This window comes from Paramormyrops kingsleyae, chromosome 6 (genome assembly GCF_048594095.1).
Source record: "Paramormyrops kingsleyae isolate MSU_618 chromosome 6, PKINGS_0.4, whole genome shotgun sequence".
Lineage (NCBI taxonomy): Eukaryota > Metazoa > Chordata > Actinopteri > Osteoglossiformes > Mormyridae > Paramormyrops > Paramormyrops kingsleyae.
In genome coordinates, this window is record NC_132802.1 from 18,042,817 (window position 1) to 18,068,520 (window position 25,704).

At 41.2% G+C, this 25,704-nt stretch overlaps 1 protein-coding gene across 3 annotated transcripts in view; it reads left to right on the forward strand.

The window, feature by feature from the left end:
* The window catches only part of cntn3a.1 (contactin 3a, tandem duplicate 1), a 141,777-nt gene that overhangs the window by 54,756 nt on the left and 61,317 nt on the right, over positions 1-25,704 (forward strand). For all 3 annotated transcript variants that reach the window (XM_023805038.2, XM_023805035.2, XM_023805037.2), the window contains exon 5: positions 14,595-14,690. In XM_023805038.2, the coding sequence (XP_023660806.1) occupies positions 14,595-14,690 (96 nt within the window). The remainder of the gene's footprint in view (positions 1-14,594; positions 14,691-25,704) is intronic.

Sequence of the window (25,704 nt, forward strand, 5' to 3'; positions counted from 1 at the left end):
GTTATGCTTTGCAGTACTGAAAGACGACAAATTTTTTCACTTTTAGTGTGACGTGCCTCCACACCACTGACGCTTTTCACTCGTTATTTTCACCTCCGTCCGCTATGCATCATCTCCCTTTTGCCATATTGCCGAGTCATTCAAAAGGAAAATTTTAATGAAGTAATTGTGACAGCTCTAATATAGATGCATTTAAATGTAAGCGTTGATTAAACCGTAAGCCTTAGTGTACAAGAACCAAAATCAAAGACCATTCCACTATAATCAAAGAATCCTGTGTAGAGCATTGGAAGTCTAAACATTTATGAATAATAAATATTTTCATTTAAGTGCCATGGCTTTGGGAAAAACTAAGTCTCTGAAATGCAAACTTTGTTCTCTTAAATCCTATGAATGCTGTAAAGCGTGATACTTGAATGCTTGAAAGTTCAGTCGTTTAATCTGCGTATCCTTTTTCAGATTGCAGGTGTTTGACAGACCCCTGAGGTAAACAAAAGGCTTGAATATTACCATCATACGAGGCAGTAAGCAGTTCTCAATGTTAAGTAAATATCACAATATTATATTGTTTCCCCACTATTCTATTTAATGAAAATTTTTAAAAATCCTTTGTGAGAAGTGTTACTGTAGTAGCTAAAATTGCTACTATTACTTGTACCAGTCAACAGTGACACTGCTTAGTGCGTATGTTAAATTTCTAATAACAGATTTTCAGTATAAATTTTATGTAAAATGCTACTTTTATTAGCAATTAAAGTCAGACTTAATCCAATAAAATTTTTATTAGCAAAATAGTTTATTATGCATTGCACTCTGTCATAATTTCCTTAAGCTTCACAGAGATTTAATGCCATGATATTCCCCATAAATTACCCTCAAGGGTGGTTATAATTTCTCAATTTATTTCTAATTGTTCTCTAAATCCTAATTCATATTACCTGTAGTGAAGTGATGAAGTGAGCACTCAGAACATATTGCTTCTTCATCAGAAATGTCTGCAACCCAGTAACTCACAGTGAGGTTCACAGTTGCGTAGGGGAATAGATTATAGACGAAAGGCCACACAACAATACAAGAAGCTTTTAAGGTTAACCCAGAGGATGATCTCTTTCCTCATTGCTTTCTCTCCAGGGGGATAGGCAGAGGTGATGAACTACTTTGGGGTCCATGAGGAGTCGAGATGGAAGGGGGTTGGCACCAAGCAGAGTATCTCTAGCCTTGCTTTCACTATTACCAAGCCTGTGGCAAATTTAATAATTGCACCTTGGAAATGCGCTCAATCAATAGCTTGTAAGGGGATGTCGGTGATAGATCTGTTCATTTTCTCTGAGTGCTGTTGCTCTGAACGCTAGGGACCCTCCTGGTTGTACATAGCGATGATGGGATACCTCTTCAGGCTATAGGTAGGAATGCTCAATATCTTTTTCGCTTTGGTGATATTAAGGTTGGTGTATCTTTCTGGACTATACGTTGGAAAGCTGAAGCCAGCTGTATAGAAAACTGATAACTCTTCGTGCCACGTGTAAAAGCCATTTACATCTCTCTAAGCTGTCGATTAAAACTGGGATGTGGCTGTTGGTGCCTCTGTGTGCAGAATGGTTATTTCTGCTGCTCAAAACACATCTATTTTCACAGAAACATTGTGGTGAACAAGCTGTATCATCAATATAGTCATAATATTACAACGTGTATTACAACATGTAATTAGGTACGACAACGTCAACAAAAGGTTCATTATTCCATGACACAATTACAATTTGTCCTTTTCTTCTGACATCCATTTATGTGTATGTATGTAGATATATATGGACATATTTAGCTGTACTTACCAGCAACATTGTAGGCTGCAAAGCACACCTTAAATTTCACTTGTCGTTTTCTCCAAGAGAGTAAGCTATGCCTTGTTACTACCTTGTTTAAATAGGGATGCAGAAAACCAAGTAGGTATGTAAGCATGTACTTGGGGCGGCGAGTTGATTGACCATGAATAGCTGCTCTAAAAGTACCACCCAGAAGAATCTGCACAGTTTCTTAGTATTCAGGAAATATGCTGCAGTAGATCATCAATCTGCTGAGGACTCAAAGTTTCAGCTTGCTCAGTCAAATGATTCTGGAGCTTTTGGCATTTTTGATGTTTGCGTGCAAAATTTTACACGGCTTCTTCAAATTGCAGTCTATTTACTTTGTGTGCGATAAACTTGGTGGCGAACGGACAGTGCGATCCACGTTTCATGTTGTTTTTTCTGAACAGATTGTCTTATTTGCCATATTTGATCAGCCTCTTTTAGCTACACTCACTGTCCACTTTATTAGGAACACCACAGTAATCCTGGGTAGGGCCTCCCTTTGCCCTCAAATCAGCCTCATTCTTCATGGCATAGGTTCTACAAGATGCTGGAAATATTCCTTTGAAATTCCTGGTCTGCGCTGACATGATTGTATCGTGCGATTTCTGCAGATTTGTCAGTTGCTTATCCCTGCTGCGAATCTGAAGGTATCCTGTTGGTTTCAGATCCAGTGACTGGGAAGGCCACTGAAGAATAATGAACTCATTGTTATGTTCATGAAACCAGTTTGAGACGACTTTTGCTATGTGACATGGTACATTATCATACGTACTCGAATAGGCTGTGGCATGCAAGTGATAAGCTCGATTGGTATTAATAGACCCAAAGAAAAATTTCCCTACACCATCACGCCACCAGGAGCCTGGACTGCTGACACCGGGCAGGTTTGAGTCCATGGATTCATGCTGTTCATGCCAAATTCTGACCCAACCATCTGTGTGCCTCAGCAGAAATTGAGGTTCATCAAGCCAGGCTACATTTTTCCAGTCTGCAACTGTCCAATTTTGGTGAGCCTGTGCCCACTGCAGGCTCAGCTTCATGGTTTTGGCTGACAGGAGTGGAACCCAACAGGGTCTTCTGCTGTTGTAGCCCATCCAGCTCAAGGTTCAATGTGTTATGCATTCTGAAATACTTTTCTGTTCACCCCAGTTCTACAGAGCAGTTATGTAAGTTGCCGTAGCCTTTCTGTCAGCTTGAACCAATCTGGCCATTCTCCTCTGACCTCTAGCAGCAACAAGGCATTTACAACCAGAGACCTGTCTGTCCCTGGATGTTTTTTGTACCATTCTGAATAAATTTTAGAGACTGTTATATGTGAAAATCCCAGGAGATCAGCACTTACATCCCTCCATTTTCTGAAGCTGCTTGTCCTATTCGGGGTCGCAGGAGGTCCAGAGTTTATGGACGCAGGGCAGGGAACAACCAAGGATGGGGCACCAACTCATCACAGGGCACACTCACACACCATGGGGCACAAACCCATCACAGGGCACACTCACACACCATGGGGCACCAACCCATCACAGGGCACACTCACACACCAGGGGGCACCAACCCATCACAGGGCACACTCACACACCATGGGGCACCAACCCATCACAGGGCACACTCACACACCATGGGGCACCAACCCATCACAGGGCACACTCACACACCATTCAGTCACACTACAGCCAGTTCATTAACTCCCATTAACCTCGGCATGTTTTTGGACTGTGGGGGGAAACTGGAGCAACTGGAGGAAACCCCACAACGTCACGGGGAGAACATGCCAACGCCACACACATGGAACCACAAGAGAGACTCAAACCTGGTGTGACACAACAGTGCGAACCACCACACCACCATGCTGCCCTGAGCACCTACAGAAAGCTGCTTTGAAGTAGATACTTTTTTAAAGTTTATGAAAAAATTTAAGATGCCAGCCAGTATTGGTTTATAAGGCAAGTTTTTTCTTAATATGAAGATATATTTATTGATAACAGCTGCTGCACACTAAATACAAGGGATAGTTTAGCGCTATAATGTTCCCGTAGCAGTAATGGTCAATTCAGTCCATATTTTACATGATGAAACTGTGTTGGAAAGTTGATACCCTTGCCAGGTTTCATGATGACTGAACAATGGCAATCCTGCATAATGAGTGCTGAAACCATGTAGGCTGATGCCAGACATGCATTTAAAACAATTGATTTGCCCACAAGGGCATGTATAAAACTATGATATAACGCAGAGTTATTGGCTTTTTGATTTTTGCAACCATTACAACATTAGTAGTCAGATTTCTTGTATTATTAACCTACCTGCCAGTCTAGAAGATATCCTTATGAAATCCTTTGTTAATAGGGCAATGCTTTTTTTTTTCAGAAAAGTAAGCTACACCTACTCACATTGATTAAAAGAATGATGTTCGCATACTTTAATAAGCCACCAAACTCCAAGGCTACTTTTGGTTATCCTTGGATTCCAAAGGTCATGGGTGAGATTTTGGGTCATTGTGGAAAATCCAAAGTATACAAGAAGTAGAAGCATGGATGACGTTTGAAAGAAAGGAATCTCCATTTGAAAAAAATGTCTTTGCAGTTTATAAATTATGGAGCAAAATAGGCATATATTAAACTTTTGTTTATTTATCACCATGGTCTGTTTTGTTTATCCATGTAATCTATGATATCAGTCATTTCTGTCACCTGACATATAAATTTTGCTCCCCAGTCATCAGTGATTAAACTAAGAAACTAAACAGTCATTAGTTAGTTAAATATAATTAAGAGACAGATAAATGAATGTAAACAAAATGAGAAAAACAGGGTAACTGATTGGACTGGAGTATTTTTTAACTAAATTTCTACAATTTGCCTATAATTCATCAGGCACACAAGCCTGATATGCCTACAACAAGAGACCATTCAAACTCATTCTAATCCATCTAAATCTCAAACTGGCTGGAAAAGGCCCCCTGGCAACTATATATTTTAATGTGAAGGAGACCATATTAATAATGGAACAGACAGAAAGATGCAATTTAACATTAGCTGGCTTGTGGCATTTTTTTCTTTTTTTATAAATTGCATTTGCTGCAGAATTTTTTTATGTTTTTATTTTTTAGCACGAATTAAAAAGTCCATTGCCCATACATACTCGGCAGATCTTTCAAATCTAACATCATGGTCAATTGTGATATCATGTGTCTGGTGTGAAAATGGCCCTTAAATGTATTAATTCCTGTTGACTTCCAAAAGGCAATTATCGAAGGGGAAAAGAAGTACCAATTTTCTTCTTTTTTTTTTTATTGTTTTAAGAGATATTTTAGAGTTCTGAAGTAGTCTTTCCGGCACATTAAATCTTTCCCATTGTTCTGTAACCATTAGAAATGGAAGCTCACTGCAGTCTTTATAGTCAAAATGGCTGATTCGTATCATTGTCACTGCTTATTAAACCTGGACAGTCATCACAGAGGTGGGCTTCCTGGGGGAGCTTAATGCCATTGTCAGTCTCCCTCTGCCTCCAGCCTTTCCTTTGTATGCTACATAAAAAGCTCATGTATGAAGAAAGGGATGACATCACACAATAAGTTCCACCTATTACTGCATGTCGTCCATGGGATGGATAATAAAAAAGCAGATACTAGTTGAGCTTGGCAATAAACAAAGAAATAGCATCACAGACTGTGCAGAAAATCTAAATTACATCCCTAAATTACATTTTAATATCTATCCTATTGAGTACTGAAGAACAGTAATTTCTGATACTTCTTTAGAAACGTTCATATAAATGAGTGTTTTCTATACTTCATGAAACTTATGATTTCATCTTCGGGAGCTTAAGCCTGCAGGTGTGAGGCAGAAGTGTGAACCACTGAACTGCTACACACTGCTTACAAAATCACACTCTCCGCTAGGGGAGTTTGTCCAGTGGACAGCTGGAAACGTAGGATTCCTCTTCCAGCTTCCGAGGAGAAAGATCCCTTGAGAACGATGCTTCAACCATAACATGACATAAGTGTAAGCCATCCTGTGTAAGGAAGTGTAGGGATCCTGGTCTGCTTACGCAGCAACGCAGCCGCACTGTCTGTCTGCCCATTGAATGTTCCCAAAAACTCTCTGGACCACTGGGCACTGGGCACTGCATTCAGGCCACCTACGTAAACCTACGTGTGGGTGTACATCCATCCATCCTGAGCCTTCTAGTCTCTGAGCAGCCCAGTGAGAAACACGCATACGGTCTGCTGTGATAGATCATCAAGGACTGCTTCTGCTGAGACATCTCCCTATGTAGGCTCATTGATGTTATCTAAAGTCTTTATTAACATCATAAGCATTTGCAGACAGCAAATGTTATTATCATGTAAATGACCATGGACACAAGATCAATAATAAAAAGTGCTGGAAATGAAAATGAAAACTCAATGAAACAAACTCGATCTGGAGACGATCTTTGTGCAAACTCCACAAGCTGAATGCCTCTTCCTGTCTGACTGTTGTATGTGTCTCGTAATTACAGTATCAGCACAGAAAATAAAGTTTTGGATGCTTCATTTATCATATCTGGGTCAAACAGGTGACCCCTGTCTCTCTGAACAATGTCAACGCCACGTCTATAATTATCATTGTTAGAGTTACGTTAATAGATTCAGTTTAGCCACTCTTGAATGATTTATGTTGCAGGTATTGGTGATACGTTTTCATTCTTTAAACATATAATAGTTTTAACAAAGTGTGTCTGAGACTCATTCTGAATGAAACTTATTGACAAGGTTTATGGAATTCTGGCTCTAATTTAAAAATGAGAAATGGATGTCTGAGGTTATTAGAGTCAATGGCCACTTCAGTTTCTAAAGCAGCTTTTATTTTAATGAATGTTAAGAAAATATAACCTACAATGAAAATCTGAAATATGTTCTGGGCTTCTTGAATTCTTTTCAGAGATCAGGATGTTATATTTTGCAGGCCTATGATTATATATTTTTTTCTCCCAATGAGGCAGACATGTTTATACTGTAGATGTCAATGACAACGGCACTTTACCCAGACTTTAATTTCATGGCAATTACTGGAACAGGACGATCCAGAATGTTCTGCTCCAGGAACAGTTCAGCTCTTATTGTTCTGTCACTTAAGAGCTCCTAAGAGCTGTTCCCTAGCGCAGTCATATGATTGGTTGTACAACAAAGAGCACCCTTAGTGGTCATATTTCTGTGAAAGGAGTCCAGAATCCACAGCAGCTCCTACTCCCTTCCTGATTAGATTGATCAAAGACCACATGTAAACTCACACGGCATGACCATGGCGACCCCCTCATCCCCTGTACCTGTCCTCCACCTTATGAACCATGCAAAATGATGCGAGCTTTGAAACACCAAGTGTGAAATAGCAAAGTGAGGTTCTTTCTATAGTTGGAGACATTTAGCGTCTGGTTTTACACTGGTGTTCAGTGTCAAAGCTAGAGGTTGTTTGTCAGTGTTATGCATGACAATACGAAGAGTTTAGCATGAATGGTGCAATTCTGAAGGTGAGGATGTATGTAAGTCTAGCAGCAGAATTAGATGAGGTGTTTCAAACTGAAAATTAGGAAGAATTTTTAATTAGTATTCTAATGAAACAAGAAAAGGCTTTAACCAATGCCACTGCATAATTAGAAGCTTTTGACCTTATTTTCTTTTATTTGAAATGGATTTTCACATAGAATAAATGTTTAATAATTTTTATTTTTAGCAAAAACCAGGTGAAACATCCCAGTCTCCCATGTGAGCGGCTACTGGCAGGCTGTGATTGGTTCGGCTAGGTAGCACTGTGCCTGTCATTAGAAGGTTGCTGGTTCCAATCCCATGGCACACGGAGCGATGTCACCATCGGGCCCTTGAGCGGGGCCTTTGAGCGAGCCTTTGAGCGAGCCTTTGTACCTTGAGCTTATGCCCAGTTGCTTTGGGAAAAAGTAACTGTCAAATAATGTAGTCGCTCTCAACTTGTGTGTTGTATATACATACACACACATACAGTACCAGTCAACAGTTTGGACACACCTACCCTTATAATGGCTCTTCTATACATTTTACAATAATTATAAAGATACAGAAACTGTAAAATAACATGCGTGCATGCGCGCGTGTGTGTGTGTGTATCTGTATATATTTCCCATTCTTCGTGAGTACTCGTCTCTCCCTTAGCTACCTTGCCACATATGCCATTTTGGCCTGTTGTCTTGACAGTCATGTTGTCCCTAGTCGTAGACTGTGAATCCTGTCCTAAACATCTTAGTAACTTTCTGGATAAATTTAGACCTTGTTCCTGTAAGGATTTTCACATGATAACTCCTCCCAGGAAGATTCGCTGCTGTTTTAACTAAAGTTCATTTACTATAAATCAAACTAAACTGTGGTTTCCCATTATACTTGGGCCCTGAACAATCAAAAAATGAGGTGTTGATGGGTGAAAAAGCCAAAACCTTTCTAACCCTAGGTTCAGTTGGCTAACCCTGATTTGGGTTCATAGGGTTATACAATCAGCCATTGGAAACTGTGACATGCGCTATTAAGTAATGATTTGCTGAAACCTCATACCTGTGTTTCTAACTTTTCTATGCTGAATAATAAATGCTTGATTTATTGAATTCCATCCATTTTCCCAACTGCTTATCCTTTTGGGTCACGGGAAGTCCAGAGCCTATGGACACAAGGTGGGGAACGACCCAGAATGGGGGGGGGGGGGCAGCCCATCACTGGGCACACTCACACACCATTCACACCTACAGGCAATTTAGTAACTCCAATTAGCCACAGCATGTTTTTGGACTGTGGGGGGGAAACCAGAGTACCCAGAGAAAACCCCATGATGACATGGGGAGAACATACAAACTCCACATGCATGTAACACAGAAAGAGACTCGAACCCGGGTCCCAGAAGTTGGCGGTAATAGTGCTAACCACTGCACCACCATGCCACCCCAACTTTTTGAGTTATTCAACAAAATATTTTTTGATTATAGGGAGCAGAACATTTTTGTACCTGAGAATTAGATGTTTGATTAACTTGTACATCAATGAAATAAAAGAAAACATGAGATTTTTATATATATTTTTTCTGTCAGACTACCTCTATGTTTCTTCACAACCTAAAAAATGATGATCTAATTCAGTGTGCAAAATTTACAAAGATGCTGAAATCCAGACAGGAAGAAATGTCATCTTGCACAGCTGAATGAAAAAGTGCATGGCTTTTAAGACATAATTCCTTCCGTTATTTGCATATTAGAGGTCATATTGTTTACTCCCTGTTTCTAAAATGCTGTTACTTATCAAAAAGCTACACATTTATTTTTACATAGAGATAAAAGAAAAAAAGAACATGCATCTATAAAATAAGACATACATAATATTTTTATTCTGCTCACATTTCCTGGGAAATATTTTCTGCTTAATATGAGTACGCTTTGAATGCACATTGGAATATCGTTTCTACTATTAAATAAACAAGCAGTTCTATTGTTGCAGTACTGTGTTATCAGTATTTATTAATTGCTAACATTCATTGAAAAGTTGTGAACAGTCAGTACTGAGGTCTCAGCCCTGCAGGGATGGAAATTCAAAACCTTCCTTTAGTTTTTTGTATGGAGTTTAATGTTCTTCCTTGTTTTCACATGGTCTGCAGTTCGGCCATTTCTTCCAAACTTCCCGTAGTGTGTGACTGAGCCCTTTGCTTCCTGGCCCCAGCTCCTGCCCTCAGAAAATGCTTAATAATGTATGTGTACATGATGTGTGCATCAGTATCTTTGTATATGTGCTCATGTGGTATATATTGTTCTAAATTTGTTTAAATTAGTACGCTGTATAATTTTATTGATGAACTAGCAGTTTCAGTAGTTGGAGTTGCAGTTTCTGGAGAGTCCCTTGTGTATCTTTTAGACTGAGCATATTAAGTTGTTTTCTAGCCATATATATTGACGAAATACAGAGCTACACAAGGTCCAAAGGTTTTTAAGTGTTTTCTGAGAAACTGTACAACTTAAAGTAGTTAAATGGCTAATGTAAGGTAACCAGTGAAATGGCCGTATTGTAAAAGAGGAACAGACTGTTTTTGAACGGGCCTGTATCCCCTCACTGCTATTCTCTCTGCTCTCTGCTTGGTGATACACCACCTCCCCCCATGTGTCCTCCAGCTCCAAACTCATTTATCACTTTGCATCCCTCGCTCCTTTCATCTCTGGAGCAACACATTGTTTTTCATTTAATTGCCGGTTTTCCGGCTCCGAAGTGGAGCCAGATCTCCCAGCTCCTCTGTTTACTCTCCTGCTCCCAGGATGATCTGGAACCATCATCCGAGAGGCTCTGGGGGCACGCTTGGTGTGGCCTTCTCGCAGATCCGTGGCGCTGAGGGAATCCAGGAAGACGTTCCGTCTCGTTAGGCTCCCCTGGCGGTCGCCGGCTGCAGAGTAGTTCATCCATAAAGGCAATTTCAGTTTTTAAGCCATCACAGAATGGTTTTGTGCAGTTTTTCAGAGGGGAGAAAGGAATGAATAAAACACATGGAAATTAGAATGCTCCTGAGTGCCTCTTTTATCCATTCCATCCGCCTTTTTCTTTGGAAATGCAGGATGACTTGTATAAATCCTCAGCTTATTGAATATGGCTTCTTCTTTGCTTTGTTCATTGTGTAATGCAGCCAAGTAAAAACAAACCTAAATTTCTGTCCAATCTATAATGAATATAAAAGAGTGTTTCTCTCTTCTTTGAAATACAGGTCTATTGAGGGATTTTTGTAAACTTTTGTCATTTCTCCATTCCGACTAAACATACAGATTTTTCGTCTTTTTGTCCAGGAAGACAATATAACCCAGTGGTGTCAAACTCACTCACTAAAAGATCTGTCTTATGAGCCACCAATGAATTTGTGGGCAATCCAAGGCTTATTTATTTAGTTAATAACAGAATGACCCAAACTTTCTTATTTGTTGGGCAGTTATTTGGTTAAAATCAGTATCAGTACTATATTGAAATAACATTTACAAATGTGAACTCTGTAGTAGACATTATTCCTGAAAAATCTCTTTTTAAATAAATTTAAACAATAATATACAAAACCAACATTAAATCGAATCTGTCCACTGTGCTATTATTCATCTGCTTTTATAAGTCATCATCCACAGGATCCCTGTTTTAAATGAGAAATAGACTCTGAGTTTAGTCCCAGGAAATCAGAACAACCAGATTACAACTACATTGTTTTGGAAAATTTATATTTGCTGCTGTTGAGCTTGTCAGCGGTGGGGAGGGCATGGAAGAGGAAAGGTGTGATGTGGGTACGCTTGCACGATCCCTACTTCCCGGATTAGGCTGTAGTGGTACACGTATTAAGTGTGTACCATTCACTTGCATCATTTCGTGAAATGAATGAATACATTTGTTGTCATGGGTGGAACCTAAATTCACAAGTAGATTTTCAACACAGAAAAAATTATGCTAATTGCTGTGAATTGATTACCGCTAAAGCTGATTTCAATTAGTCATAATCGGCAGTTTGGGAACTTTTTTGTTTCCATATAAATTGCACCAAAACTTGGAGAGAGAGTAGCTGATACGGTTCTGTTATACCGAACTTGGATATGTTTCTGGAATCGCATCCAGCTTGCTAACTCATTTGGGACAACATCCTCTAAGTGTGTGTAGTAGCAGAGCAAGGCAAGAACAGCCCCTGCGAGTTGGAATTTACTGTAAGAGTCTTTTCACAGGAAATTCAGACCTGGCTAAAGAACACAAGCTAAGGCTCTAGGGTTGTCCATCAATTCAGATATTTGACCGTACTAAGTAGTAGAGAACACGGTATTTCGTTAATTATGATTATTTAGTATCATTTTTGAATTTTTATTTTACGTATTTCTTTTTACAGTGTGCAAACAAGGTTTTGTTATTCAGACACGTCAACAGACACATTGTCTTTGGTTCACAATTGTTCTTAATTGTTTCGTATTTTTGATAATAACTAATTTCAAAACAAATTAACTATTCCTTGCTGTACCGACATTGCACTGAACCGTGAACCCAAACCGTGTACTGAAATGTTTTGTGTACCATTACACCCCTATTCCTGGGCCAGTTTTAGCAGAATATCAAAATCATTTCGCTGGTCGTAATGAATTGTGCTGTGCACCAGATGTGCCCCGGGGCCTTGAGTTTGACATTTATGCTATCGAATGTTATTGACATTTTATTCCTACAAGGGCGTAACTTTGGTTTGAACATTGGCGAGGGCTTGAGGTCTCCACCCATTTAGGGGGAGATCATTGGGATTGAATATTAGGGGATTGTATTAGCTAGTTTTGATTATTGGGTTACAACTCCCCCTTTCCCCCCACACTTTAAGCCCATGGCTACAATTAACTTCATTTTTACATATTGAATTGAAATATCCATGTAGTTTCCATGTGCGTTGCCAGGCTGTGATGACAGCTGGGTTGAAATTGTATGTAGGGTGTGTGTCTAAATTGTGCTTTTTGAACAATCTGGCAACTTAAGTAATATCAGACAAACAAACAAAACTTATGGATCCGTGTATGACAATTATTCATAATAAAGTTTGAGGGCCGTGCAAATGACACGAGTTTCCTGGGAGAAACAGCAAAACAGGAGAGCTCCGGGAGAAGGACAAGAAATACGAGAGGAACCCAGGAATAACGGGAATGTTGCGCTTGTACAGTATGTGCAGGCCGGCGTGTGTAGACCCCCCTGTCTGTGACCGGTGTGTGTAGAATCTACGCCGTCAGTACAGTGTAGACGTGTAGCCTGCCACACACATACTCTACACCCTAGCCTGAGTCAAACCTCCCAAGACCTATAACTACAGGCGTGAGGCTATGGCTGAGGTTACGTGGCTACTGACAGAGTGGATTCTGCGCAGAAGTATAAATCTAGGTGGTTCTGCATTTGGTTGGTGTTCAAATACATGTCGCTTTTCATAGAGAAAACTTCAGCAACTGCTGGCTGGAGTGGCCAAGCCTACCTGCTTCTCCTTCATCAGCTCAGGAGGGAGATGCATCCTGCTGGGGGCAAACTGGCAGTGCCCTGGGTCTGTTTAAGGGCAGGACAGGACTGAAGACAAGGCAGAATAATGTTGGGATGCGGGAACCTATACTATGTACATAATCGTATTTTAACAGAAATATTAGCAGATCTATTTCAGCCTACAGAGAAATATATATTACACATTCAATCGAATATAAAAGATATATAGATATGTTAGATGTTAGATAATTGCTGTACAATTCCAAATACAATCATTACTGCTACAGTGCTGCACTGTTTCCTTCACATTTTTTTAAGTGACTGTCAGAGGTGACTCAATAAGATTAAATATAATTAAATGCTTTTCTGCCTTCAGTTCAATTCTTCCACATCCATTGTCTCTGAGTTAAGAGGATTTATAGGCTTCCCACTGTACTATTAATGATTGTAATTTATCTTCAAGCAATTTGTAATTTATTAGATTCAGCTAACCATAAGAAGGACAAAAACAAAAATAAGAAAATTGAACTATGCTGTACTTAAGTAATATTCAGCCAAATGATTAAACTATAACTGTAATGTGATTAATGGGCAATTTTATTTCAATTTGTTGCGACACGCTGTCTGGCGTCACAGGGCTTTCTGCCACATTTAACATTTAATGGACAATTCTTTCAAACCCAAGTCCTCCATCCTCTAAAATGAGATCTGAGGAGAAAAAGTTCATTCTTCAGCGGGAAATGATTATCTGAGACTAAATAACAGTTGCCAGTGACAATTGCAGTGGGCTGTTGAAGACAAAGAGGTCTAATTAAGAGCTTTTCTCCATACAGTAGGTGGGCACCATCGCAACAGAAACATGAGGCTGTATTTTACAGTAATGTCTGTCTCAGCACGTTCTTCCACAGGCCTGCTGCCGCTTCTCATTGTAAGCGAGTCTCTGTAACATCACATGTATGCCTGCACTTAAAGCAGGAGAAACGGCAGCTACAATATGCAGAGAGATTTAGCAATTTACAATAGTTGAAGGTTTATTTGTTAATCTCTGAAGTTTATGTATTTGAGTGTGTTCATGTATGTGTGTTTGTCTAAGTTCTGTCTATGAAATGGGGGAATCTATGCATGAACGTAATTATATTATTGAATAACAAAGTTGTATGTTAAAAATATGAGTAATATTACCTACCTTTCTGTTCTTTTTACTAGCAATTTATCCTGTCAACAGTACTGATCTACTGGGAAATAACTTCAGTTATAAGAAGTGGGGAAAAAAACAGAAGCTTGATAATAATGTACTTTGCTCACAGGGGACCGGGGAGTGTTGGGTTGATTTAAGAACTTTTCCAGTGTTTGTATTAAAGGATCCAGAATAACTGTGTTCTTAAAACTTTTATGTTTTATATCACCACAATGGCTAGAGCAGCATGTGATTTATCCTCTCTATTATTTACTTGATTATTTAAAAAGACACCAACAAGGCATGCGGAACGCCAGCGGTGTAGTTAATTGGCTGAGGGGCCTGATACTCATTTCCTGTGTGTGTGTGTGTGTGTGTGTGTGTGTGTATGTGCAGTGGATTCCTCGGCACTGACTTTCCCTTTTGCTGTAATCCTCTGCTCACCATTCCCTTTCCTCTCTTCACACGTAGCTAACGGCATAAGAATCCTCCAATCATTGTTGTTTCCTTTTTTTTTCCCTCTTGCCCAAGAAATGGCACCGTGACGTTAACTCTGTCTTCCACGTCTTTCCCTCAGACTTGGAAAACTTCAAGACGCAGAGGCGGAGCTCAGTGTTGGTGCGCGAGGGACAGGGGGTGGTGCTGCTCTGTGGCCCCCCGGCGCATTCGGGAGGTAGGTCTGGCACCTCTGAGTCGGAGAGCAGGTTTCAGAGGAGCGCACTCAGCACGTGGCCTAAATGTGTTATAGACATATCACCAGACAGGCTTTATATCAGCCAATTGCTGCTTCTACCTTTGAACAGGATTTATATATATAAACACCTTCACTAAACCGGAAAGCACAAGATATATTAGTCACTGTGAATGACAATCTTAACAAGGCACATCATGCAAAATAGTGCCTCCATTACACTGATTGGTACCCTCCCCACCCCCTACCCTAGTTACAAATCAGGGTACTCTGCTAATTGGTGTTCACACTCCAAAAAAAATGAAATAGAAAGCAGATACTGCAACTCAATATAGAAAAGCAATTTGGATATTCTTTGTACCATGGATATTGGATGCTTGGAAGATGTATACTTTATTGTTGCAAATTTATTGTTGGATCCATCTAAAAAAAAAACAACCTAATCGCACACCAGTATGGACAGTTCTTTTTCGTGTTAATTCTGCCAGCCCACTTTTCATAAAAGTAGCTTTTCTTGGGTGTCATCCAAAAGATTTAGAGATGGCCTGCTTGCTTTTGAAGGGCCTGAGACCGAATGCATCATCGAGGTTCAATGGCACCACCTCTGACTTTAAAGGAGTTGTTGAAGTACGGTATTTTTTTTCCCTATTGAGTTTAGGAGGCAATGGGTGGGATTTTATTTAATGGAGGTCTGTTGCTGTTGTAGCCGGTTGGATTCATTTATCAGGCTAAGGCCTTGCGGCCCCCAGTCTGCTGGTACGTCCGGGTCGCACTAATCGCCCAGTGAGCCAGTGCTGTTTGTGACTGTCAGTCTCCACCTTACCACTGCACACGTGCCTGAGAAATGACCATGGACAGCTACAGTCCTGCTGGGCTTTTCATTATCTTAAGGCTCATGTAGAGCTGGCAGGCTCCAGAAATCCCTTATTCACCCTTGGTCGCATCTCATAAGTTCATTCTCATGATTGCTGCCCTGAGATGAAGGGAGAGATCAAGTGTGGAAGATACAGACCTCATAAAATTATGACTAACCTTCCTGCACTGACAAGCAGCGCATAAATCAAGCCACTTGTATTTTTCCTGCACGCTTAACTGATCTAACACATCAGCCATGCACCTGACACATTGCGAACATTGAGGTTAAATTTAATTAACACGTACAGCATTTCAGGAATGTTTTATGCATCTCAGATTTGCATTTTAAGGCATCTCTAAATTGCAGACTAAAGAAACATGTTTGCATGGATTCTTCTGCTGGATCCAACACAGATCTGCATCTGTACATGGGAAGACGGCATTAAATCCCCAGTGCGATGAGGCCCGTGGAGCTGAGCATTCCCAGTTCTGTCTACGGGGTAATTGAAGGGGCTTCTGTTTAAATCTGGGATTTCGCCATGTAACCAGCTCTTCCCAGCCACCCGTGGGATCCCTGTCATCCCCAATGATGATGTATCACCGGCCGATGGACGACACAGCGATTTACTTAACACCTGCTCTCATTACTTCAGACTGACCCAAAGTCAGGCCTCAAGTGCTGCAGGAAATGGCATTAGCATCGCGCGGTGGCTTCATCCTCTTTTCTGTCACCACGCCTGCTGCCGGGCTCACGGCGGTACGCAGTCGCTTTGCTGTAAAACACAGCAGGGCGTTACACTGTATCAGAATCCCAACCTCCAAGGTATGGATGTTTAAGGGGCTTATATCTTTGAAACACAACATACTCAAGACATATATAATACAGCTCGTATTTATTTTTATTGTATAAGTATGAATAACGACACGATCGCAAATAGTAAAATTTATATTTGCCAGAGCATGGACCTAGAAACGCTGTATTTTCCCTGTACAATTCATTGATTGCTAAAAAAATATACAGCCGCTGCTAGTGACCTATGCTTGTTCAGTTTTGAAGATCTTCTCCAGCATCACATAGCAATTTGCTCTTCTAAAGTGTAATGATTTACTGCTATTATACAAACATTATGTGTGTGTGTGTGTGTGTGTGTGTGTGTGTGTGTGTTTGTGTGTGTGTATAAAACACCAGAGTTACATCACATACACACACACAGAAAGCTTTGTAATTATATCTTTCCATTCTTTTCTATGGGGACAACTCTACTCCCAACATGACAACCTTTACCCCTACCCAGCCCTAACCTTAACCATAAGTAACCAAACAAAACGCGAGACTTTTGGCATTTTTCCGTTTTTACATTGTGGGGTCATTTGGTCCCCACAATGTAAGTTCAGCCTAAGCCAGACACACACACACACTTATATATATTTATATACAATATACATATATATAATTTTGCACTGCAAGGCAGTGAGCATGAGTAACTGCTCCATTTATCCCACTCAGTCCCAGGGTTTTCCCCGAATGGCTGCTTCTCCATTGGCCAAACGGTGATTTTAACCCTGTGCTTTATCCATGACAGCTCACTGCGGTTCATTCGCTCTGCCTTGTCGTTTTAAAGGGATGGTAAATGCCGCTCGTTAGCCGGTTTAACCTTGGCGCGTTGATCTCACTTTCAGGCCCAGTGGGCCTTTAAGGCAGAGGGGAAGCCCGGGTCCTTTACTCACGCACACATACTGTAGCCCCATCTGCAGCACTGCAGTCCTGCTTAGCTGGGGAAACCCTTGATATTTTACGCTGTAAGGCAGCAAAGCGGCTTTGGAGGAGCAAAAACAAAAGCGATTGCCACTTGCATAGAGGAGTTCTGGCGCACCGGGTTTTACGGTGGTTTGTCAAAAAAAAGAAAAACTGCAAGATTGGTCATCTATGACCACGTTCCTTCATATCCGTTCCAGAAGATCTACAGGTGTGAACCTATGCTTTACAGCAGAACACCAGCGTTGAATCACTGTCCATGATCTAGATCAGCAAGACCGATTTATGTATAGATTTGCAACTTGTCGGTGGTGGTGGGCGGTTACCGCATCTTCTATTGACGTGTATCGACCCTGGCTTCCTGACATCTTCTTCAGGCTGATAATTATAATGACAGCTGCATTTATTTTAGGGGGGCTTTTCAACACCCACATGCTGCTTTGTGTGTCTTCATAACCTTTTTCTCATATGTAATATATTCATTTAATTTCCCCGCGGTGGGAACTGAAGTAGGCCTTACCATTTCATGGGGAAATTAGCAATCAAAACTGGTAATAACACAATTTGCAGTATTTAGCCTAGTGGAACATCTTCCAGCAGGTCCACACATACTTAATAGCACTTAACAGCACTTTTCCGTAATTTATTTAGATTTTTTTGTATTATTCTTTATTTTCAATAGGTGTTTTAAAAAGGGTTTCCAATATTAGGTTTCCTTGTCTGTATTTTAAAGTTACTGATTCAACAGAAAATGTTCGTCTTGTATTTCTATAATTTGAATCACTTATCCTGTGTTTGTATCGTTATAGGCAGGCAGTGAATGTGAATCTGGGGAGTTTCTGAGAGCCTGAGGGCTGCGTTATAGGGGGTTAAGGAAGGGGGGGGGGGGGCTGCACAGGGAGACGGCTGTGGAACAGGAAAACAAACGGATGAGATCAGCTCCTCCACTGAGGGCAACACTGCCGGAAGGGAGCTTTCCGAGGGGAGGGGTGACGGTCTCCATGGGGCAGTCAGCCTCTGTGGAATCTGGTCAGCAGACAGAGTTCGATCCTCTGGCGTATCACAGCCCCCCTGTTCTCCTGTATGCAGGATTTATGGACGCTTGGTGATTCTCTTGAATGGCTGCTATATTTGTGTCGTGCGCTTTCTTCCCACTGCTGTCCAGCGATGTGGAGCTGAAGGGAGGCATTGGCACACACCTCTTCATCATTCAATTCAGGGGTTTCGTTCAGACCCATAGCCACAGGTGTATAAAATCAAGCACCTAGCTATGCAGTCAGGTTTACAAACATTTGTGAAAGAATGGGTCATTCTGAAGAGCTCAGTGTATTCAGGTGTGGTGCTGTCACAAGATGCCACCTTTGCAGTAAGTCAGGTTGTGAAATTTCTTCCAAGCTAGGCTGCTAGGATGCTTCCAAGCATTATTGCTAAGTGGAAGCGTTTAAGAACAACAGAAACTCGTAAAATACCTCGTAAAGTAACATACCGGGTTCGCCAATTGCAGAAGTACATAGTGAGTAAAAGCTGCCAACGTTCTGATGATTCAATAAATGCAGAGTTCCAGACTTCCTTTGACATTAACCCCAGCAGTCTCACTTCATGGACTCGACTTCCGCGGCCAAGCAGCTGCATGCAAGCCTCACGTCACCGAGTGCAATGCTAAGCACCGGATGGAATGGTATAAAGCATGCGACAAATAGACTCTGGGTTGAGCTTTGGAGGGGTTGTGGTCTCCACTCATTTAAGGGGGTCCAGGAGTTTGTGTTGACTGGTTTTGATTATTGGGGGATCGCCCCCCCCCCCCATGATTCACACCCATGGTAGTTTGTAACACACAAAACCGAAAGAAGCTACTTCCATTATATTTAAGATATTTTTTCCAGGTTTACACTTTTTGGTGTCCATTCTTGCACGCACATTTGTCACAGAGAGTCAAGTGTAGGGATAGACACAGATCTTTGTTCTAGACACGCATCTCGCTCTGACAGAGCAGCAGGCAGCTTGGTCAGACGGTAATTAGCAGGGCTGCCATGTGTCGCTGGAGCAGCAGGTGCTGTACTCCCTCCCGTAGCGTGTCTCTTCCAGGGCCTGTAGTCCTGGTGACAAGCTGCAATTACCAAGATCTGACGTGCGACGCCAGCCACCAGCCACCAGCCAGGAGCGTCCCGACTCCCCCTGGCCCCTGCTTGATGGGGCGGCGCTCCGGCACCCTGAGGAGGTGCGATGTGAGGCGGAAGGTCGCCTCTCTCGGTCGCACGCCTGCTCCTCTGTGCCGCGAGGCCGTTCCTCTCCACCAAAGGCCCACAGGGTCATGTCTCAACATTCCGCTTTGGGGAAAAAAAGTTAAATACAAAATCACGCTTCGGCAGTTACGCTGCGGTCTGATTTTGCAGCACCATTTAATAAACGTGTTTCGCTTTCTTCCTTTACCCGCAAACCTGAATGGCAACCAATAGGAAATGTTAGATAGCACACTCTACATGTCACTTGGCAATTAAAAGATCATGGACCAGTAATGGCATATTGTGGTGTTAGTTATGTTTCTCATGGGACCATCAGAAAGCTAATGGGGCAGCATTCCGTAAATATCATGTCGTTTTATTAGTAGTGTAGTAAAATGGAGCTATTTTGGCAAGCTGAGTTAATACCTTAAATGCTAGCATGCTATGAAGATATTTAGTGCAATCTAATTCAGGTGTAAATAGGCTGCAAAAATAGCTTAATTGGGGCAAAGCGTGTAAATGATCTTCTCTGATATTCATAGTTCATTGGGTCCACACAGGTCTGTGACGCTTTCCCACTCTAATGGTCCTGCTCCTTCACCGAGCTGGCTGTGACTTTACTGGGGGCCCCGTCTGCCCCTTTGCTCCCCAGTCATGTTTCCCTTGGGAAGCCCCTGTGACCCAGCACACAAACACAAATCCCCTCTGTGACATCACACCTCCTGGGGGATGACATGTCAGCTGCTGGAAGAAGAACAAATAAATCAGCAGACCCCTAGGCATCACTGGGGCGGGGGCTTGACTTTTTTTTTCTCTTAACCATGTGCTGGGAGAGAAATGTTAGTTTAAACACAGAAATATTATTTTTCAACTGGAATATCATGGTTTGGGCTCACAGAAAAGGAGCTGGTCACCCGCTGTTTCCATTCATTGGATAATTCCCCCATGTGTTGCTGGGGGAGGAAGGGGGGGTAGTTTCCCTGGGGGGCAGAAAACAGACACATAAGCACATGGCTTAGAGTGTCTTGACATTTGTTAATCTGTTTTCCTAATACTTGTTGTAGGAACAGCTTTCATTCACTGACGCTGAAGTTTATAGGCTTTTTTTCATGCAATTATTGTTTCTCAAACAACACAATGTCACACACTTCTATCATATTACTCCTGACAGAATACAATCAGTGCAAATAATCTGTTGAATGAAGGACAGAATGAAAAAAAAGCTGTGTACTTATGTGTCATGATCAGTGCTAACAGGTCCCATGGGGCAGAGTGTGGGGATGTAATGATTCATTTCACATGGGAGCAGACAAGCTGTTGTACTAGATAATGTTACTGGAGAAGAGGCTGCAGGGTAAACATACTGTGACACTAACACACAATATGCATCCAAAGTTCATACAAAGTGGGGTGTAAATGGGTAGGACAGGTGAGTCAAAACCTGATGATTGAACTAAAAATGTGTAATTGTGTAGCTTTTTCAAAAAAGTTGTCAAATTCTTCCCAGAAAGGTGTTCACCTTAACAGTTTATGTTTCCTTTTGGTTTCATACTCCACACAGTAAAGTACACGTCATATTCATTAGCTTACTGTGGCTGTTACTAAATGTTGGCAAGGTTGAAGGTATCTTGTGTATCTCTTTAGATGGTTGTGTGAAGTACAGATGTTCAATGTAAACTGTTCCATTTTGAGTAGATGGCTGCATCTGGGGGCAGAGGTTAAAGATGTGCTACATTTGAAGCAGATTCCTTACCAAAACTCTGTAATGGCAAGGCGTGCAGGTGAACCTGCCTCATGGGTGTTTGCTTAGCAAACTGAAAATCGCAGTCTGAAAGAGGACTGTGTAATTATAATGGCCAGCCTGACCTATGCTGCTGCTGACAAAACAAGAGATTAAGCGAAGCTGCATTTGAGCCATGTGCCACAATGTGGCTCGGACCCCAGGCATGGGGGGGGGGGGGTCAGTCAGTGGGAGGTCCCTCCTGCTGTAACACTGCCTTCTCTTTGTTGATGAGGTTTCACTGTGCAGTGGTGCAGCAGTGCAGTGATACGATGGTGCCCCAGAGTTTCATGGTGTTGTGAATGTCTGAGTTTTCGCTTCCATCCCTACAAGACTGTGGTCAATTCTTCCCTTGGCTTTTTTTTACCTCCTGCAGCATGAAGAATTGATCCAGAATGCGAAACGCAGCAATCTGAACTGACACAACAGTCCTCAAAGGGACTCGGGGAAGCTGTCGTAGCTAATTAGTTTTGACTTCAAAATTAAATGTCAGGAGGAGGTAGATGAAGTTGTGCTGGTCCACAAATTTATTACGGCCTTTGAGACTCCGAGTGTTTCCTTCACTGCTCTATACGCACATGGGTCTAATGCATTTGGAGCTGACTGCACTGCACCAAGGTTTCCAGTCTTGCAGCAGCAGTTAAAGTACCGTTAAAGAAGGCAAAATTAATAAATGCGAATGAGCAGAAAAATGCAGTTATGGTTATTTTATGTGATTTGTCAGCAGGGATTAAAAACATTCAGTGATGGCATATCTGTTAATGTTCAAATATATCCTGGTCCCCAGCTTTCAGCACACAGAATACATATCAAGTCTTTTGAAGATTACAGTGAAAATCCCTCCAGCTGTGGGCATGACAGTATAGATGATTTCTTTATGCCATACAACTTCTAATATGTTTTAGATGTTAGATTTATTATATTTATTGTCCCCAGAGAAGAAAAACTGGTGTCTGCAGTGGTGTCAAAAATGGCTGTGGCCTACACAACGAAAAATAAGCTTTATAATCCATATTTAAGACAGTGAGTGTCAAAACCAACACATAAAGTGCACGTGAGAAAGAAAAACTCTTTAAGTCAGTGGTGTCCAGCCTTTTTTACAATGAGAGCTACCTTGAGATAGAAAATTCTCTGGAGAGCTATTGAATCACGATGTTATATTTCATGACCAGGGTGGATCCTTTGGTATCCTTCCCGACTGAGGGTAGGCAGGTCCCCACGGGATATTTTGCTGACTGGAAGAAAAGGACACTGTACTGCGATTGACTAAAAATGTCTTACTAATCAAAATGTCTTAGTGACCTAAATCTAAAATTCACAAATCTCACAGTTGACCCAATCAGATATCTACCATAACTACATATATCAAAGCACTGAGAGATACTTGTCTGACCACCATGCCACGTCCCACAGATTGGACCCGTGCAACAATCAGCTGACACTGACACTAGTAGACATTTGGCCGTGTAGCAGATTCATGTGTGTTCAGTAAATTCGGGTCATACCAGAGTCTTATGCTTTCACACATTCAGTGCCCCCCACAATTATTGGCACCCCTTGTAAAAGGTTGTAAAAATCCACCTTTTGGTAAATAAATTTAACCAATAAAAACAAATCCTTCATCAAGAAATAATTATTTTTAACAAAAACACATGCGCCACGATTATTGGCACCCCTTGAAGTTATAGTGAACACAATGTAAATGAAACATGTTTCCCATGTAAATTGTACATCTTTGAGTTGATTGCAGTGAATAGGAACCTTCAAGCTGTAATCCATGAATTTTTGATTTACTGGGGTACAAACATGAGGTGACAGAGGCCAAATTCCCTTAGTCGTCCATAAACATGGCCTAGGACCCTGGTTGATCTGGAGAGATTCTGTACAGAGGAATGGTCTCAGATGCCCTGCTCTGTATTCTCCAACCTTACAAAATGTTACAGGAGACTCAGTGCTGTAATACTGGCAAAGGGAGGTTGTACAAAGGACTAAATGCAGGGGTGCCAATAATCGTGGTACATGTGTTTTTGTTGAAAATAATTATTTCTTGATGAAGGATTTGTTTTTCTTATATTAAATTTATTTCAAAGAAGGTTGGATTTTCCTCATTTTTTCAGTGTGACATGCAGGTACTTCACCAAAAGGTGGATTTTTTTCTAACTCTTTTTTACAAATCTTTACAAGAGGACCAATAATTGTGGTGGATGTTGCACATGCAGGAAAAAAAGGATTTTAACAGTATTGTAGCATAGTGCAAATTTTTTAACATCGTCAAGCGGTGACATACACAGAGCAGATATAGGAGTAAGTGAAACTGAAAGCCATGTGAAGTATCTTCTGGACCATGAGGTTGTTTGCCCTGTAATTGGATGGCAGGATGCTCCACGTCTCATGTCCTGAAGTAAACTCCAGGGTCATCTTAACTCTGTACTGGATAAATGGTTTGGAAGATAGATGGACTGATATGCTATACAGTAGGCCTGTACAATATGTGATAATACTATCGACATTGCATGTTATGCACCTGCAGGTGTCACATCGCAAGGACTGTGAGTCAGCTGGGTGGAGATTATGCTTCAGCGGTATCTAATTTTACATATGACCGAGACACTATACCATGTTGTACACTATTTTGACGTTTTTTTCCAAAAGCTACACTATTCCAGTATTTTGAAATCTTGGCGGTTAAAAATATTTCATTTTCATAGGAAACAAAACTTGGCAAGTTTTCCAGCTTTGCAGTTTGCAGTGTAAAGTTTACCCCCTCTGTTTTTTGCATGAGCTCCGAATGGGCTCTCTGAGATAACCACATTCATTTTTGTCATTGCTGTCGGACTCACTCATACTGGAGATAGTGTGGTGCCTCTGTGAGAAAGGCAAGGATGGGTAACACAGAAGACATTTGTCTTCCTTTGTCTTATATTCTGGATTCCATAGACATGATTTGTAGCATTTATTTGTGTAGGCAGAACGTGCAGAAACCCTGGTAGCGTATTTGACAGTGTCTGAGGCACAGTTTAACGAATCAGAAATGTATAAATGAACTCTGAAATAAAGGCTCTTTTAATAATGTGTTTATTATATTTTTATAATAAAAATAATGTAGAATAAGAGCCTTATTATGTGAAATAAGATATAATGAGTCATGTTGGGGTTTTAGTTTATCTGTTCGTATGAATCTTATTTTGCCCAACGTGTTTTAGTGCATCATGAAATAAAGGTAAACACCCCCCATGATCTGCATTGACGACTCCTCCTCACTGAGTGTCAGATATCTCCAGGTTCAGCTCTGATTGCAGGACCATACTCAGAGTGAAGCACCCCCCCACCTTCACAATTGAAGTTATTCTGGAATAACTTAATCATCTACCCAACAAACTTTTTTTTTTCCCTTTACACTATTGCATAATTAATAATCCGAGAGACGGTTAGAGGGCTGTTTAAAGTCCCCACATCCTCTGTGCGGTATCTCCACATGCTCTGGCTGCCCCTTCTCATTGAACCAGCATGGAGATGTTCATTGATGTCTACACACCCTGTTCTCTGTGCACAAACAACAAAGATATGTATTAAGGGAATATGATTGGCTTATTTACTTGTTTACATTCTCTCTAAACTACATGCCAGATTCTCATTGAGTGAATTCAGTCAATTTTTTGCTCCATCCTTCTACATTAGCAAAACGCCCGGGGTCAGGAAGCGGCTGGTGGCTCAGTTGCGGAATGAGGCCCATCTGTCTGCCCTGCTGAGGCGTCTTATGTTCCTCAGTTACTTCGTTTAGTCCCCGACTGCATGCCACTGACCTCCATTCTGCAATACTGAGATGCCATTTGGGTGATTCTTGGCCTAGGATCACTCCTTCTGCCACTCATCAATCAAGAGCACAACCGCAGATGCAGTATTCATCATATTCTACCTCTTTTCTCATATACTATTTTTTGCATATGCATTTCCATATATTATTTTCTTTTCCATACATTTTCTTTCAAACTTCTGGATGGGTGCCCCAGAGGTTTGTGAAGCATCACAGGGAGAAAGCAAAGTTGTGTTCCATTATGCTCTGTAGATGTGCATCACAGGCAACCAGCAATGTCAGCAGTCTTGAAAGGGTGCTGGTCTCCACAGTGTGGTGATGGACAGTTGTGCTCTTGTCCTTGTCCATGTCTAACCAAATATGCAATGGCTACAATTGAGTATTGTTACTTTGATCTGCATCTACGACAACCACATTAAAAGGTCAACATGTGGGCCTCCATAAAAACGATGAAATGCTGGTCTTCAGATGATAGGTTCAGTGGTCCTTCTGTGTCATGCCAATCAAGGGAGGCTGTGAGAACTCGTCTTTTGGATTTTGTTTCCATTTGTTGGATGGTAGCTATGGTC